General features: G+C 37.7%; 1 protein-coding gene across 10 annotated transcripts in view; it reads right to left on the minus strand.

The window, feature by feature from the left end:
- Window positions 1-14463, minus strand: part of Uri1 (URI1, prefoldin-like chaperone) — a 70647-nt gene that overhangs the window by 35097 nt on the left and 21087 nt on the right. For 5 of the 10 annotated variants that reach the window (NM_001428676.1, NM_001428670.1, NM_001428674.1 and 2 more), the window contains 1 exon segment: window positions 1246-1280. Coding sequence is in view for 2 of the 6 variants with exons in the window: in NM_001428674.1 (NP_001415603.1) it covers window positions 1246-1280 (35 nt within the window). In the remaining 4 variants the exon portion in view is untranslated. 10 annotated transcript variants of the gene reach the window in all.

A 14463-nucleotide genomic window follows, 5' to 3' on the forward strand; every position in this document is an offset into this window, starting at 1 on the left:
AAATTGCCTCTAAGGGTTACTCATAAATAAGTCACTTTGGCCAAATCTACAAAAGAAAAGCCTTTTCTGGCCAAGGTCTTGCACACACTTCACGTTTTAAGCTGAATTGAATACATAGTGCAAAGTGAACGGTCCATTATGGAAATGCTGACAGACCTACACCACCAGTGGATGCAATTACAATGCTGCATTTATTGAAAATTAATGAAGTCCTGGATTTTTATTTATAAAGAGAGTATTATTAGTTTTAGATTGGTTTCTGCAAGCCAATAGTCCAAATTGAATAAGATGATGGGTACAGATTGCACTGATCTTCACTCTTATCCATTGCTTGCAGCCTATGTGCATTTAAACCAAAAACATTTGATATACACTAACTATAAATTATTTCCTTGGAGATCTCTCAGGCATGAAGAAAATGCCTTTTAAAATAAATTTAAAATATTATATGCTTGATGGTGTATAACCGAAGGTTTAATCTCCCCACTAAAGGGGCAGTTATGACGATTTTGCAATAACCCTGCAGACAATAATCAGGACAGCTCCTGTTGTTCTCTCAGTAAAATCTTCGTAAACACAGCATGGATAGACTGTAATTTGATATCTGTAAGATCAACAGCCATACCTCATGACAACTCCTAATATAAGATTTTATTCACCATTAAATTGAGCGTTTTCCTCAGAAGCGATAGAAGAGAAAGCACATTATTTACCAGGCATTGTCCTATTAACTATAGATTAGCACATCAAAACAGACATGCTTTCTTTCTCTTTTTAAAAAAAGGGGGCAGGCCATAAAGCAGGCTCTAAAATGCAGATTGATTAGCTTTTTCAAACTTGGAAAAAAATCTATCTGTGCCCTATTTCCAACATTATTTTTTAAACAATTGATTCCAATTATTTTCTACTACAAACATTAAGAAATACCCTCAGAGTTGTTTTTAAAGTCTCAGTTTCCACTTCAAAATGAGAATATTATTATTCAATTTTTTTAATTAAAAGGTGGCAAAATTTTAGAGAATTGATAAATATGTTACTCAGAGAAGAGTAAAGACAATGTAAATTAGTATCAAAAGGCATTCAAAATGGAGATCACCAAATGTCAATTGCTGCTCTCCAGCTCTCTCCCCCACACATACGTGTACACAGACACATGCACACAAACACACACATGCACATACCCATACTTAAATACAAGTGACTTCCTCTATATTTCAGAATTATAATAAAGCGTCTTTCACTCACCAATGCTGGATTTTCTCTTGGCAGTTAGTGACCACCTGTCATGAAAACAGACAACTACTCATGAAAACACAGGGCTAGGTACAGAGATAGAAAATCAGCCAGAAAGCTACAACAGTGTCTTAACAGATTCACTAACATCTCTGTGTACATTTTTATTTGTCAAGAGGTACAGAGATGAGGATGTTGGTTTTTAAGCAGTGCACTTTATCACAGCCCTCTAACGCAGGCTGATAACTGCAGAACAAATTACAGCTTTCCAATTCAGACTTTGGTACAAAACCTGCTTCATAGGTGACATATGATATAAGATAACTAGCATTTTGTACAATCTACAGACCATTTTCAATGTTACATATTTTCTAGAATACACAAATATTATAAATAACAAGAAACCAATGTAACATCCACGGTTCAGCAGGGAAAAAAAATGACAGTAGTGAAAATATTTTATTTTGTCAGCTTATCTCCAAATATTTTCACCTGTGATTTTTATTCTGATGTATTAAAAATGAACTTATTTTTCTACTATGTTTTTAAGAAGAAATACTTGGGATAACGGGATGTTCTGAACAGCTCATTTCCCCCACCAGTAAATTACAATAAAATTATATACACTTGACACCCAGTCTAAGCTGTTTATAGTACTGCAAGAATGGAATTAAACATAAAAGTTACTTGTTTTCCTTTAATATATTTCAGTAGATTCTCAAATTCTAAAAACAAAACTGTCATATTTGCACAGGAAACTTATGATTAGAAAAATAACAAAATTAGGTATAAATTTTTAAGTTAACATTACTTTCACAAATTGCTAAATCACCTATTTTTTAAAAAACTTTCACATACTAAAGTACCACTTTAGAGAAACTAAAGCACAAAAGGTAGAATGCAGAGGCCACATGGGAAGACAGCAGCAGCTTCAGCTTCAGGCTCTCAGAGCCAATCCCCTTGTATGTACAAAATGTCTCACTCAAAAAAAAAAAAAAATCACAATTTCTTTAAGGGTTGTCTCTAAATTCCTCTATCATAACATTTAGTTCCTGAAATAAATGCCCTCCCTTTTAGACATTTTAAATACTAAGGCAGCAATCCTGAATCAAAATACATGCTGTAATCAGATAACAGGCGATACTGCACATAATTCAGCACAAAGTCCCTCCCAAATGAAGATCTACAGTATCAAGCACACAGCAACACTTAATAACAGTGGCAATATGTAACTGACTTAACATCTGGAAGAGTCCACTAAACCACATCAGTCCATATCACTGTTTCTGATCTGGCAGTAATTACAAAAGACAAACAAAATTAAATGTAAATTAAAAAAAAACCAAATCCTTGCAAAAAATTTTTAAGAAGTTTCTTTTTAAGAACCCCATTAAGATGAGACCCCAAAACAGTCAGGGTGTTCCCAGTCTTAGCACAAGCATTTCCAAGCATGAAGAGAGCCAAAAGCACAAGGGAAAAAAAGCTCTACAACCCGTAAGAGCAGAGTGTTCATTAACCTCTACATGATAATCCTTTCGTAGCTGCATATTAACTAGTTACATATTCATAATCATTTACATTATTTAAAGGACCTTCGATGAAATTTTCTAGGCTATATCCATTAGTGATGGTGTTAAAGGTTATGGAAGATAGTCTACTTAATGTTTCCAGGAAGCCTTTTTAATTAGTAAATATGTAAATTTGGCACACATGCTTTTTATGTTTAAAAACAAGCCACTGGTAGCATGGCATGTGTTCTTGCCATCACCCACACAGCTCCTCTGCCTGGCTCTGGTCACGCTTCCCCCCTCCCCACCCCTTTCTTTCCTGAAATAGTCTCCCTAGGCACATATCCAAAGAAAGACCAGCAACAAAACTCCATTTCATAATGTACACACGACATTCTCACTACCAAAATACTGCTTTACGTGTACAGTCTTTCTGGATTCCACATTTAGAACACCAGACACACTGCACAAACAGAAGTAGGAGCCTGGCAATCAGGAAATTTTTCAAAGGAGGCAGATGTGGAAATGCATGGATAACTGGGTAGTGAGTCTCTTATGGCCAAGTTTAAATATCTGTAAGCATCTTTTTAAAATATGTATATGCACATATATGGACATAGTATGTGTGTGTGTGTGTGTGTGTGTGTGTGTGTGTGTGAGAGAGAGAGAGAGAGAGAGAGAGAGAGAGAGAGAGATAAAATGTTATATTTTGAGATGTTTTTAATTTAACTACCAAGGGAAAAAAAATCTAAACAAGAGAAAATCCATATTCAAAGCTGAATATACCTAGCTGAGTTTTAAAAACTGACTTTTCTGTAAAGGTAACACCAACTTAATTTCTTCTGCCAGGGAACTCACGCTAATTTCTTATAATAGTGAATGAATAAGAATAAGACAGGGACTTGATTATGTAGGCGAGTCTCCAAAAACAAGCAAACAATAAAAGGTATTTTCATCATTTTGTTGACCTCCACAAGAGTAAGGTCCCTATGAAAGAACTGATGCCAGCTTTGTCTTGTTTTGTTAAATATTAAAGTGTGCAAACTTATACCTAAAAAGTCACTGTAATATTTTTATAAAAAGTTACTTGGTAGAACAGTACTAAAATAATTAACCTAGGAAATTCTTTAAGAACTACACATTTATAAATGTTTACACAATAATACAGCAATAATGCCACAGTAAAGAAAAGGGAGGCTGACCTGACCCACCAGTTTAAACAAATTATCATTAACAACCCAATCTGTACACTTAGGTACAGAACTAAGATTTATAACAAGATGTCATATGAGAGTCCACTCAAACACTCCAATGACCTCTTTCTGAGGAAAGGAAGCCTGCTCTCTGAGATGAAGTAACTCATCCTGGAAGTGACCACATGAATCAGCTTTAAGCTACAACTACCTGACTCTAAGCGCACCATCCCTTGGACAAGCCTGCCTCCAACCTGGCACAGTGTAATGGTGGCAAGAAGGGCTATTGCACCTGCAGTCACTACTGCCACTTCTCTGTGTCCTCCTCAGCATTGTACTCACACATTCTGTCATAAAAAGGTCAAAAATTATGCGTGATGAATTGTAAGGTCATGAGACTGTGCCAAAAAAAAAAAAATGGCTTTCCTCAGAAACTACTTTTTAAATGTTAGTCTGTAAAGAATGAAGGTTTAACATGCAGTGGGTGAGCGCTCCTGTGCTTATTTGCATTTGTGCTATTTATTTTGATAATGGACCACAAGAGGGCATCGACCCAGTCAATCTCCAAGCGCAGAAAAGTAGCCAGACAAAGTTGGACTGATAGAGTGCACCTACAAACTTATCTGCACTGCTAACCTCTGATCCTTCTCTCAGGAAGGCTTTGCTTCACTTCTAAAACTGTTTATGCTACCCGTGACCCCACAGTCTTCCTACTCGGGTTACTGTCTCAAGAGCAGTTTGTTTAAATTCATCAGGTCAGCTTCTCCTCCTGGACTGCAAGCTTCAAGACGAACCTTCCAAACAGGCTGCTCAAAGTTACCGCTGCACTGGAGATGTCTCAGCTGCTCCTCCAGAAAACCTGGGTTCTAATTCCAGCACCGACAAGACAGTTCACAACTGTCTGTAATTCCAGTCTGTAATGCCCTCAAACATACATAAATATAAACCAAAAAAGAAAATGTAGATGAAATAAAAATCATTTTAAAAAAGCCAACTCCACTTTAGACATGTACCCGAAGTGAAGCTACCACAACTCTCTAAATCAGTTACACCACAGCACTTAAACAGTTCAATGCTATTTTTAGCTCAGATAAAGAAAAAGGGAGTAAAGGTTAACCCCAATTTTTGCACAGTTCTCTAACCCAGGCATGAAGAGTTCTCCCTCTCCTTTCTCTCTGATGTCTGCCTCACTCGCTCAGTTCTTTACTCGTGTTCCCTAACACACACCTTCTATGGGAAACTCGAGAATGTTACATGTACAATCTAAGCATTTCTAAGAATAAAGGCCTGTGTTCCTAGGGTTATTTAAATCAGGTTTATAGGAAACAACTACTAGCTGAGAGCTCCAGGGGGGAGAGGTCACATCCACAGAGGCTGTGTGGTGCAACAGTTCTTTTAAAAGAAGTATGGGGGCTGGGGATTTAGCTCAGTGGTAGAGCGCTTGCCTAGGAAGCGCAAGGCCCTGGGTTCGGTCCCCAGCTCCGGAAAAAAAAGAACAAAAAAAAAAAAAAAGAAGTATGGCTCTCCTTGTAGTGGTGGCCTCCCAGCACTCTGGAGGCAGAGGCAGGATTTCTGAGTTTGAGACCAGCCTGGACTATGGAGCGAGTTCCAGGACAGCCAGGGCTACACAGGGAAATTTTGTCTCAAAAACAAAAAGCCAAAAGCTTCAGAAATAGATTTTATTCCAACTTAAGAGTCTGATGTGTTTTAGGGTATACAGATCTAACTTGTTAAAAACAGTTGCCGCGCATGAATGGGGCCCAAGATGCAATCCCCAGCCCAACAATGAGGACACACACCTATAATCCCAGCACTGGGAAGAACAAAATCAAAAATTCAGGGTCATCTTCAGCTATAACTAATCTTTCATACATAAGACCCTGTCTCCAAAACAGAAAAGAATTTGATACATTTTAGCACTCAGTACATATACCCTGTTATGGAATACCCCTATAAATATAATATTTGCAATGAAACCTGATTACTGGGTGGCCCATTATGTCAATGTGTGGTCATTTCACAAGTAACTTTGTTCTCAGTACTTTACAGGCTTTATGACTACAGAGGGTTAAGCTATATTTCTGGATCGGAGGGCTGCCTGGACAGCTTGCAGACCTGTTTGACTAGGAGCACTGATCATTTACTGTCCACTTGCATATCTCTGGGAACACTACTCTGTTTCCACTAAGAAGAGACCTTACAGAACTCCTTTTGAGCAGCTACAGCCCCCAGAGTGGAGAAGGCCCATGCCTGCTGCTACCCAACCCAACTGATCCATTTTGGATATAAGGACCAAGGTACTCAGAAGAGATGAGGAGCTCCAAGATAGGAGCCACCTGAGACAGCTGGAAACAAAATAAACATGCAAGCAAGCAAAACTAACACACACACACACACACACACACACACACACACACACACCAAGTCAATTCTTGTAGAAATTCCTTTCAAGCATTTCTGTGGCTTACAATTGACTTAAGAAAGACACTGTGGTGAAACTTGTCACATGGATTAGGATAACATGGCTGTGACATTCAAAACAATTCATTAAACAGTGAATACAAATAGTTAAAACAAAGGTGGAGGGTAGCTCACTAGTAATAAAAAAAAACAAAACTAAATCTGAAATTCCATTCTGCACTTAAAAGATACACCATTGTCAATCGAACTGTACAAAAATTAAGTTAGCTATACAAGTTCAAAAATCACTGAAAACTGGAAAAACCAGGTAAGTTTAAAAAGAAAAAAAGGAATCCGACTTTTAAAGGCAGCCAAGAGTTGTCAAAGTAACAGAAAAAAGACTAGGAATTTAAAAGGAACTAGGAAAAGAGAGCTGATCTCCAAAGCTGTAGTTTCTCAGGCAATTCTGTACCTAGTCTGAGCATCGCTGCAGGCCCTAAGCAGACAACCACAGCGGAGGAAAGAAGCAGGTAGGAGTGTCTGACAAAGAAGAAAACAAAACGAGAGTGTATAAGTATATGGCTAGCTTCTATCAAAGACACCTGTCAAATCCTAAAGCTAAAAAGGCCAAAAAGCTAGACCAAAACTTTGGGAAGAGGTTGGAATAAAACAAAAACTAAAGAGTCCAGAAGCTTCCAAAAACTGTAAACAAGCAGTGCTCTCAGACAAAGTCCAGAAAGAACCAAAAATAGCAGAGCTCACTAAAGGAGGCACTTGGCCCTTACTCCATTCAGCACCTGCCAGCAGTAGGCTAACCTTGGCCAGCACACACCCTGCCTATCTAAAGGCAAGTGAGGCCTCTCCCAGAAGACACCTTCTTCAAACACATCTACTATCCCTGCATTTAACCCCAAAAGACTACAATGCCACAAAACAGAAGCACATGACCAAACACAGGTAAAAAGAAAAGAAACAAAACAAAAAGGTTATACAATCTGGACACTGGTGTCAATAAACTAGGCCATTAAAATTACAATGCACATGTATCAGAGGATACAAGAAAAGATATGAAAAGACAGACAATTTTCACTGGAAACCTCTTTTTAAAAAAGAGATTTTTCAAATAAAAATGCTCTGGCTGTGACTCTAGCTCAGTGGCAGAACACCTGCCAAGCAAGTGCAAAGCCCTAAAAATCCATTCACCAGACAGAAAAAGAAGGGAGGAAGGGATAGAGACAGGCAGTCAAAAAGAAGAAAAAAACCACACAACTGAGGTTTCTAAAATTACCACAACCAAGGCTAGACGACACTGAGCACAGCATAAGTCCGTATTCTTACCATCTGGGCACAGATGCAGGTAGCAGTTTAGGTGTAACTGGAGGTGAGAGGCAGAAAGATGGCACGCAGTCCTCAAAGAAGCAACCAAAGTTACAGAGCTAACGTCAGCACAGAATGCCACACACTGAGACAACGGAGTAAAACCTTAAAGTCCTGAAACAAATAACTGAGGAATCATTAGTATATCCACAGCAAACGCAGCCTCCACCATGAGAGAAAAACAAAGATTTTCAACAGATGACCGAGAATCCCACACCAGATTTTCATTCTTCATTAAAGAAATAGACAGGCTTTCTTCAGCAGCACACATGCAGAGAGAACTGCAGAGCAGCTGGGACAGCGCAGGTCACAGGGGTGGGTGTCAAGATGAGTACTAGCCATGTACAACAACTAAATACAGCCTTACAAAATGGCCTGAAGCAATAATCAAGATGTGGGTGGGAGCCGAGGAAGCCTTGCACCTTTAATACCAGCACTAAGAAGGCAGAAGCAGGTGGATATCTCTGAGTTCTAGGCAAGCCAGAAGTATATATATATATAGTAAACCCAAATCTCATCAATCACTGAGGAGGAGGAGGAGGAAAGAAAGAAAAAGAATGAATGCATGCTGAACCTGGATGATACAAGCCTAGTCTAAATTCGTAACACACTGAGTATTAAGGTACACACAGTGTAGTACACATGTAGTTCAATATCCCATCATAAAGATGTTAATAGGCAGAAGTAACAATAATGTTATGTTTGATTAATCCAGAGATGGACAGAAAGGGGGGAATCGGCAGAGAAACAATAAGAAAGTAGGTAAAACAGAAGGACAGCGAGGTAGCATCTCACACACATCAGGCTGCCCATCATTTAAACGGAAAATAACAAGTATTATTTGTACACAGAGAAGCTGGAAGCACTGGGAACTGCTGCTGGGAAGGTAAAAGTGTGGAAAGTCATGCAGCAGTTCCTCAAACACTAAAAAGTACTTACAAATTGATCCAGATTTTAACCTGACTACACCCAAAGCAGTCAAAGCAAACAGCACAAAAGTTTGCACACATATATATATCTACAGCAGCATTATTCATAACTTGAAAATGAAGGCAGTGTGTCCACTTACAGATAAATACTGTATAAAACAATTTTAATACACTGTTGAATACAATAAAATATTGCCCTTAAAAAGGAGTAATTCTAGACCTGGGTGGCAGTGATATGCTGAGGCAGGAGCATGAGTCCTAAGCTATTCTAAGACATACAGACAAACATGCCTGGAGATTGGGGGACTGCCTCCCCAGATCCTGTTTTAGAATCCAGACAGGACTGGAATGATGGTTCAATGGATAAAAGCACTTGCCATATAATCATGAGAACCTGAACTTGAATGCCTAGAATCCACATAAAATACACACACACACACACACACACACACACACACACACACACACACACACACACACATGCAATCCTAGGTTCTTACGAGAAACATGGCAGACAGGAGAATCCCTAGAAACCCAATGGCCAGATAGATAATGTATGCAGCAGCCCATAACAGACAGACACTGTCTCAAACAAGCAGATGGCAAGGGCTGACATTTGAAGTTGTCCTGACCTCCACACCATGGCATATGCAAAGCCATATTCATAAAACACATAGATGCATAGAAGTGCACACACAAGCATAGTGCACACACATATATCACACATACACAATAAACAGGGGAATATGATAGATGTTACAACATGAATGCTTTGAACATATTACACTAAGTCAAACAAGCCAGTAAAAACAGGGCAAAACTATATGACTGCTTACATGAGCTACCTGGATTAGTCAAATTCAGAGAAAAAGCAGAAGGTGTTTGTTGATTGATAGGTAGGATAGAAAACAGAGCTTTTGTTTAATACCACAGTCTAGCTTTGCAAGATTAAAAAAAAGTCTTAAAGACAGGGTTATGTCTTTTTTACAACAAATTTTAAAATATAAAGTAAAATCAAATAGAAAAGTGATAAATTTCTATAGTATTTAGACATAACTGCTCTAAAAGAAGGTTCAACTGAAAATTAAAACCACAACTACATGATATTTATAAGAAACATACTTCAAACATAAATACTAAAGTTAAAAATGACAGATCATAAAATGCATACTAATATCTAGTAAAGGTGACTTGAGGACAAGAATATCTTCAAAGATGATAAAAATAAAAATCCAAAATGGTAAAGAAGTCAACTGACCAGAAGTTATCTTAAGCTGTACATAGTGAACATCACAGCCTTATACCCATACTGAAATCTAATACAGATCTCTTGGCAGCCCGAGTACTAAAAAAGGATGGCCATAAAGTACTTGAACAACACATTCAACCAAATGGAGCTAGCAGAAGAAATGTTGAACTCAAGAACTAAAGATTAAATTTATTTGCAAAAAAAGAAAAAATGAAATATTTACTAATAAATATCAGTCATAAAGCAAGAATCAAATGTCCATTTTCCAATTACATGTTCTTTGATTACAGTAAAATTTAACATGGGTATACGCAACAGAAAATACTCAATATTTTTAAGTTAAAGAATATATGTCTAAATAACTCACAGGTCAATAAACACCTCACAACAGATATTAAAAAACAGTTTTGGGGCTGGAGAGATGGCTCAGTGGTTAAGAGCACTGACTGCTCTTCCAGAAGTCCTGAGTTCAATTCCTAGCAACCACAGGGTGGCTCACAACCATCTGTAATTTGATATAGTGCCCTCTTCTGGTGTGTCTGAAGACAGCTACAGTATACATTGATTATTAATTAATTAATTAGTTTTAACTGACTATAAAAACAACCTAAAATATATGTAAGGTACCTACTACAGCAATGATAAGAAAAACTCAAAATGCAAAATACATAAGAAAAAAGTGAATGTTAGTAATCTTTTAAAACAAGGGGAAAAAACTTAAAGGGGGAAAAAAAAACAAAGCAGGATCAATGAAGAAAAAAAATCATATTTACAAAAGAGAAAAATCAACCAAGCCAAAAGTTGATCCTTGAGACAATTTCATTGCCACATAAACTCCTAGCTAGGAAGACAAAGCAAATTATCAATAACAGCATTTTTAAAAAACTGTTTTCAAACTACTGGTCTTAAATTATATATATTATATATATAATTATATAAATGTGAATATATTTTATATGCATACACACACATATATATACATATATATGTATGTATATATATATATATAAAATCGCTTTCCTAAATTGACACAAGAAATGGAAAACTTGATTAGTTCTTTAATAACAAATTTGTCTTTGTTTTTAAATCTGTAATCTCTTAGAAACTATAGTTGGCCCAGACCATTCCATTAACAAATTCTTCCAAAGACTTGAATTACTATAAATAGGGGCTGAGAGGTGGCTCTGCAGGTAAGAATACTTGCTGCTCTCCCAGAAATCTCAGTTCAGTTCCCCAGCACCCACACTGGGTGGCTCACAACTGCCTAACTCCAGTTCCAGAGGATCCAACACCTTCTTCTGGCAAGGGCAACTGCGTGTATGTGGTACATATAAACTTGCATGTATGTGGCACACATAAACTCATGCAGGCACACATACAGATAATTTTTTTTAAAGAAACAAATGTTTTCACCCAGAGGTGGTGATGCACATCTTTAATCCCAGCACTAGGAAGGCAGGAGACAGGTAAATCTGTGAGGTAAGTCTGGTCTACAGAATGAGTTCCAGGACAACTAGAGATATGCAAAGAAACCATGTCTCAAAAAAACTAGAGGGGAGGGGAGAACACAATATTTGCTCATTGAGAATGTAGATTATGCAATCACTATAGTAATAAGCATTGAGAAACACACACACACACACACCCATCATGGTACAGCTATACCACTTCTGGAAATGTAGCCAAAAGAATCAAAGGCAGCATACAAAAGATTATGAGCGTAGCCTGTACTGCTGCTCTAGCCATACCACAACAGCAAAGACATGGACTCAGTCTGATTATCTACAGATGTCTAAATAAAGAAAATGATACATAAAATACTATTGGGGAGTAAAGATATAGCTCAGTTGGGTAAGCGCTTGCCTGTCATGCACAAAGCCTTGAAGTTAATGCCCAAGACACTATGAAATCAAGCATGCTGGCACAACCTACAATCGTAGCACTCTGGAAGTGAAGAGGAAGACCAGAGACTGAAAGTCATCCTTAGGTGCACAGGCAGTTCACGATCAGCCTGGGTTGAGACTCTGTCTCGAAAAAACAAATAAACAAAAAACCCACTATTCAGCACTAAGAAAGAAAGAAAAAAATCATGTCTGCAAGTAAACGCATGGTATCATTGTGTTAGGCAAAATAGGCCAGATTCAGATAAATCCTACATGGTTTTGTTTTGTTTATTTTTCCAATGGAGACTACAGACTGGGGTCAAGGGAAGACACAAAAGCACAAGGGAGACCATTGGGGAGGAGGAAGGGATGGAAGTGCACAAGAAGAGTGCGATGAAAGCACGTTACATGCAGGAGGAAACAGGACGGTGGACCTGTTACTTTACGATGCTGCATAGCAGTACACATTAATAACATGAAAATTAAAAAGTTTAGTAATGAAAATGCTGATTACCCTATACAGTGGAATATTAGACAACTACAAAATAGGCTAAATTATCTCTAGAAATTAGAAAATTACCAGGTATTTCATTTAAGATAAACAAAAGAGAGGGTATAGAGATGGCTCAGTGGTTAAGAGCAGTGGCTACTATTCCAGAGGACCCAGGTTCAACTCTCAGCACCCACATGGCAGCTCAAAATTGTCTGTAACTCCTGTTCCAGGTGATCTGAAACCCTCATTAAAGAAATATGCAGCCAAAACACCAATGCACATAAAATAAAAATAAATAATTTAAAAAAAGATAAACAAGAGGCAAAATAGACTATGCTACCTTTGTAAGTAAGCAGGGTAGAGATGAAGGGGCATATACACTTGTTTAGGTTAAAGGACAAAATACAGTGAGGTAAACCAGAAATAAATTAAAAATTGGTATCTTTAATGGCAGACAGGAACAGGAATGGAAATAAATTTCTTACATAGTTGTGATTTTGAGCCATGTAAATGTTTTAGATAGTCATAAAACCAAATTAAGAAGAAAATATTAATAAATTTAACACAATTCAAAATGTTCACCTCAAAAGAGTTAATTATGGAAGAGCTAAAGAAACCACAGAGAAAAGCCCGCATTTAGGTTTTCAAGGAGGCTCAATGGGTAAAAGTGTGCTTGATAACCAAACATGGCTACCCAAGTTCAATACCTGGAATCCACAGAGAAAAGACATCAAAAAGATATACTCTGACCTCCATGCACATACCACAGCACACATGCATAGAATAGTAAATAAAAAGTTTAAAGGAAATACTGTATTAGAGCTTAATATCCATATATAGAGAATTCTTGTAACTCAACAACAAAATGACAGACCAATTAAAACATGGGGGAAAGATCTGAATAGAAATTTTCCCAGAGGACACACAAATGGCCAACAGGCATGTGAAGAGTTAGGCAACATCCTTAGACATTAGAGAAACAGCAATCATAAGCACACTTAGATTCCTCTTCAAGCTTATTAAGACAGCTATCACTGAAAAGCCAAGGGCGTGCAGAGACTGGCATTTTCATATACTGCTGGTGGGAATACGACGGTGCAGCTCCTATGGAAAACAGTGCAGCAGTTCCTGTTACTGTAGGATTCAACCACTCTATTCCTGGTGCATATGCTAAGGAACTGAAAACAGAGACTCAGATGCTTACACAGTTCAGAATAGCATTTTTCCTAACAGCCAAAAGCAGAAGAACCATCAGACAAAAGGCAAACCAAATGGCCCACAGACGTACAATGGAACATTACTCAATATAATAGGATAAGTTCTTCCTGAAACAAACCTGGCAAAGGTGGCAAATAAAATATGTCAAAGACTTATTAGTACAAATGCCATGATCCCAAATGTATGGCAGACCTAGAATACGTGAATCCTAAAGGATCCTAGAGATTGCTGGAGAAGGAAGGTAGCGTGAAGCAGCTATGTTTATGTGCAGAAGTCGAAAGGTTTGGAAAACAATGGTAACAACCATAAGACAGTAAGTATCACTAAAGTTTAAATGGTTTAGATGGCAGAACAATCCATAAGAAATAAAACTGTCAGAATAAAGATCTCTAAATTCTACTTTTAAAAAAAAAGTTTTTCCCCAGCTCCAAAAAAAAAGTTTTTTAAGCTCTTTGACACCAAGACTAGTCAAAAACCCTAAAGACACAGGAAATAGATTTGAATGCTGGGAGTCGCCAAGGATTTTATCTTGTATCACTAAGTACTAGAAATGACCCTGGCAATGCAGGAAGAACTATAGATCTAGAGATAGTGGGTGTTGGAGTAGAGTTAACTATCCTGAATGAGGAAGGGGAAACGATCAAGTAAATAGCACAGGCCTAAGCAGAGAAGGGAAGACCAACCCAGTCACTCAAGTAGACTTCATCCTGTAGTATCATTCAGACACCTAGACTACCTTTTCTTCTAAACTGGTATGTGTCTTAAATATCTCTACATGAAAGTAAGTCTTGTGTACTAAAACTTACTTAGAGTAGGGCTGAGAAGATGGCTCAGTTGGTCAAGTACTTGAGGACCTAAGTTTGATGCCCAACCCCACATTTAAAAAGGCACATAGCTGTACATACACATGCACAGAAACTAACAAACTTACTTACCAGGCCCGTAATCCCAGAATTGGCAAGACTAAGAAGTATTGCTGT

Source organism: Rattus norvegicus, chromosome 1, assembly GCF_021556685.1.
Source record: "Rattus norvegicus strain SHRSP/BbbUtx chromosome 1, alternate assembly SHRSP_T2T, whole genome shotgun sequence".
Lineage (NCBI taxonomy): Eukaryota > Metazoa > Chordata > Mammalia > Rodentia > Muridae > Rattus > Rattus norvegicus.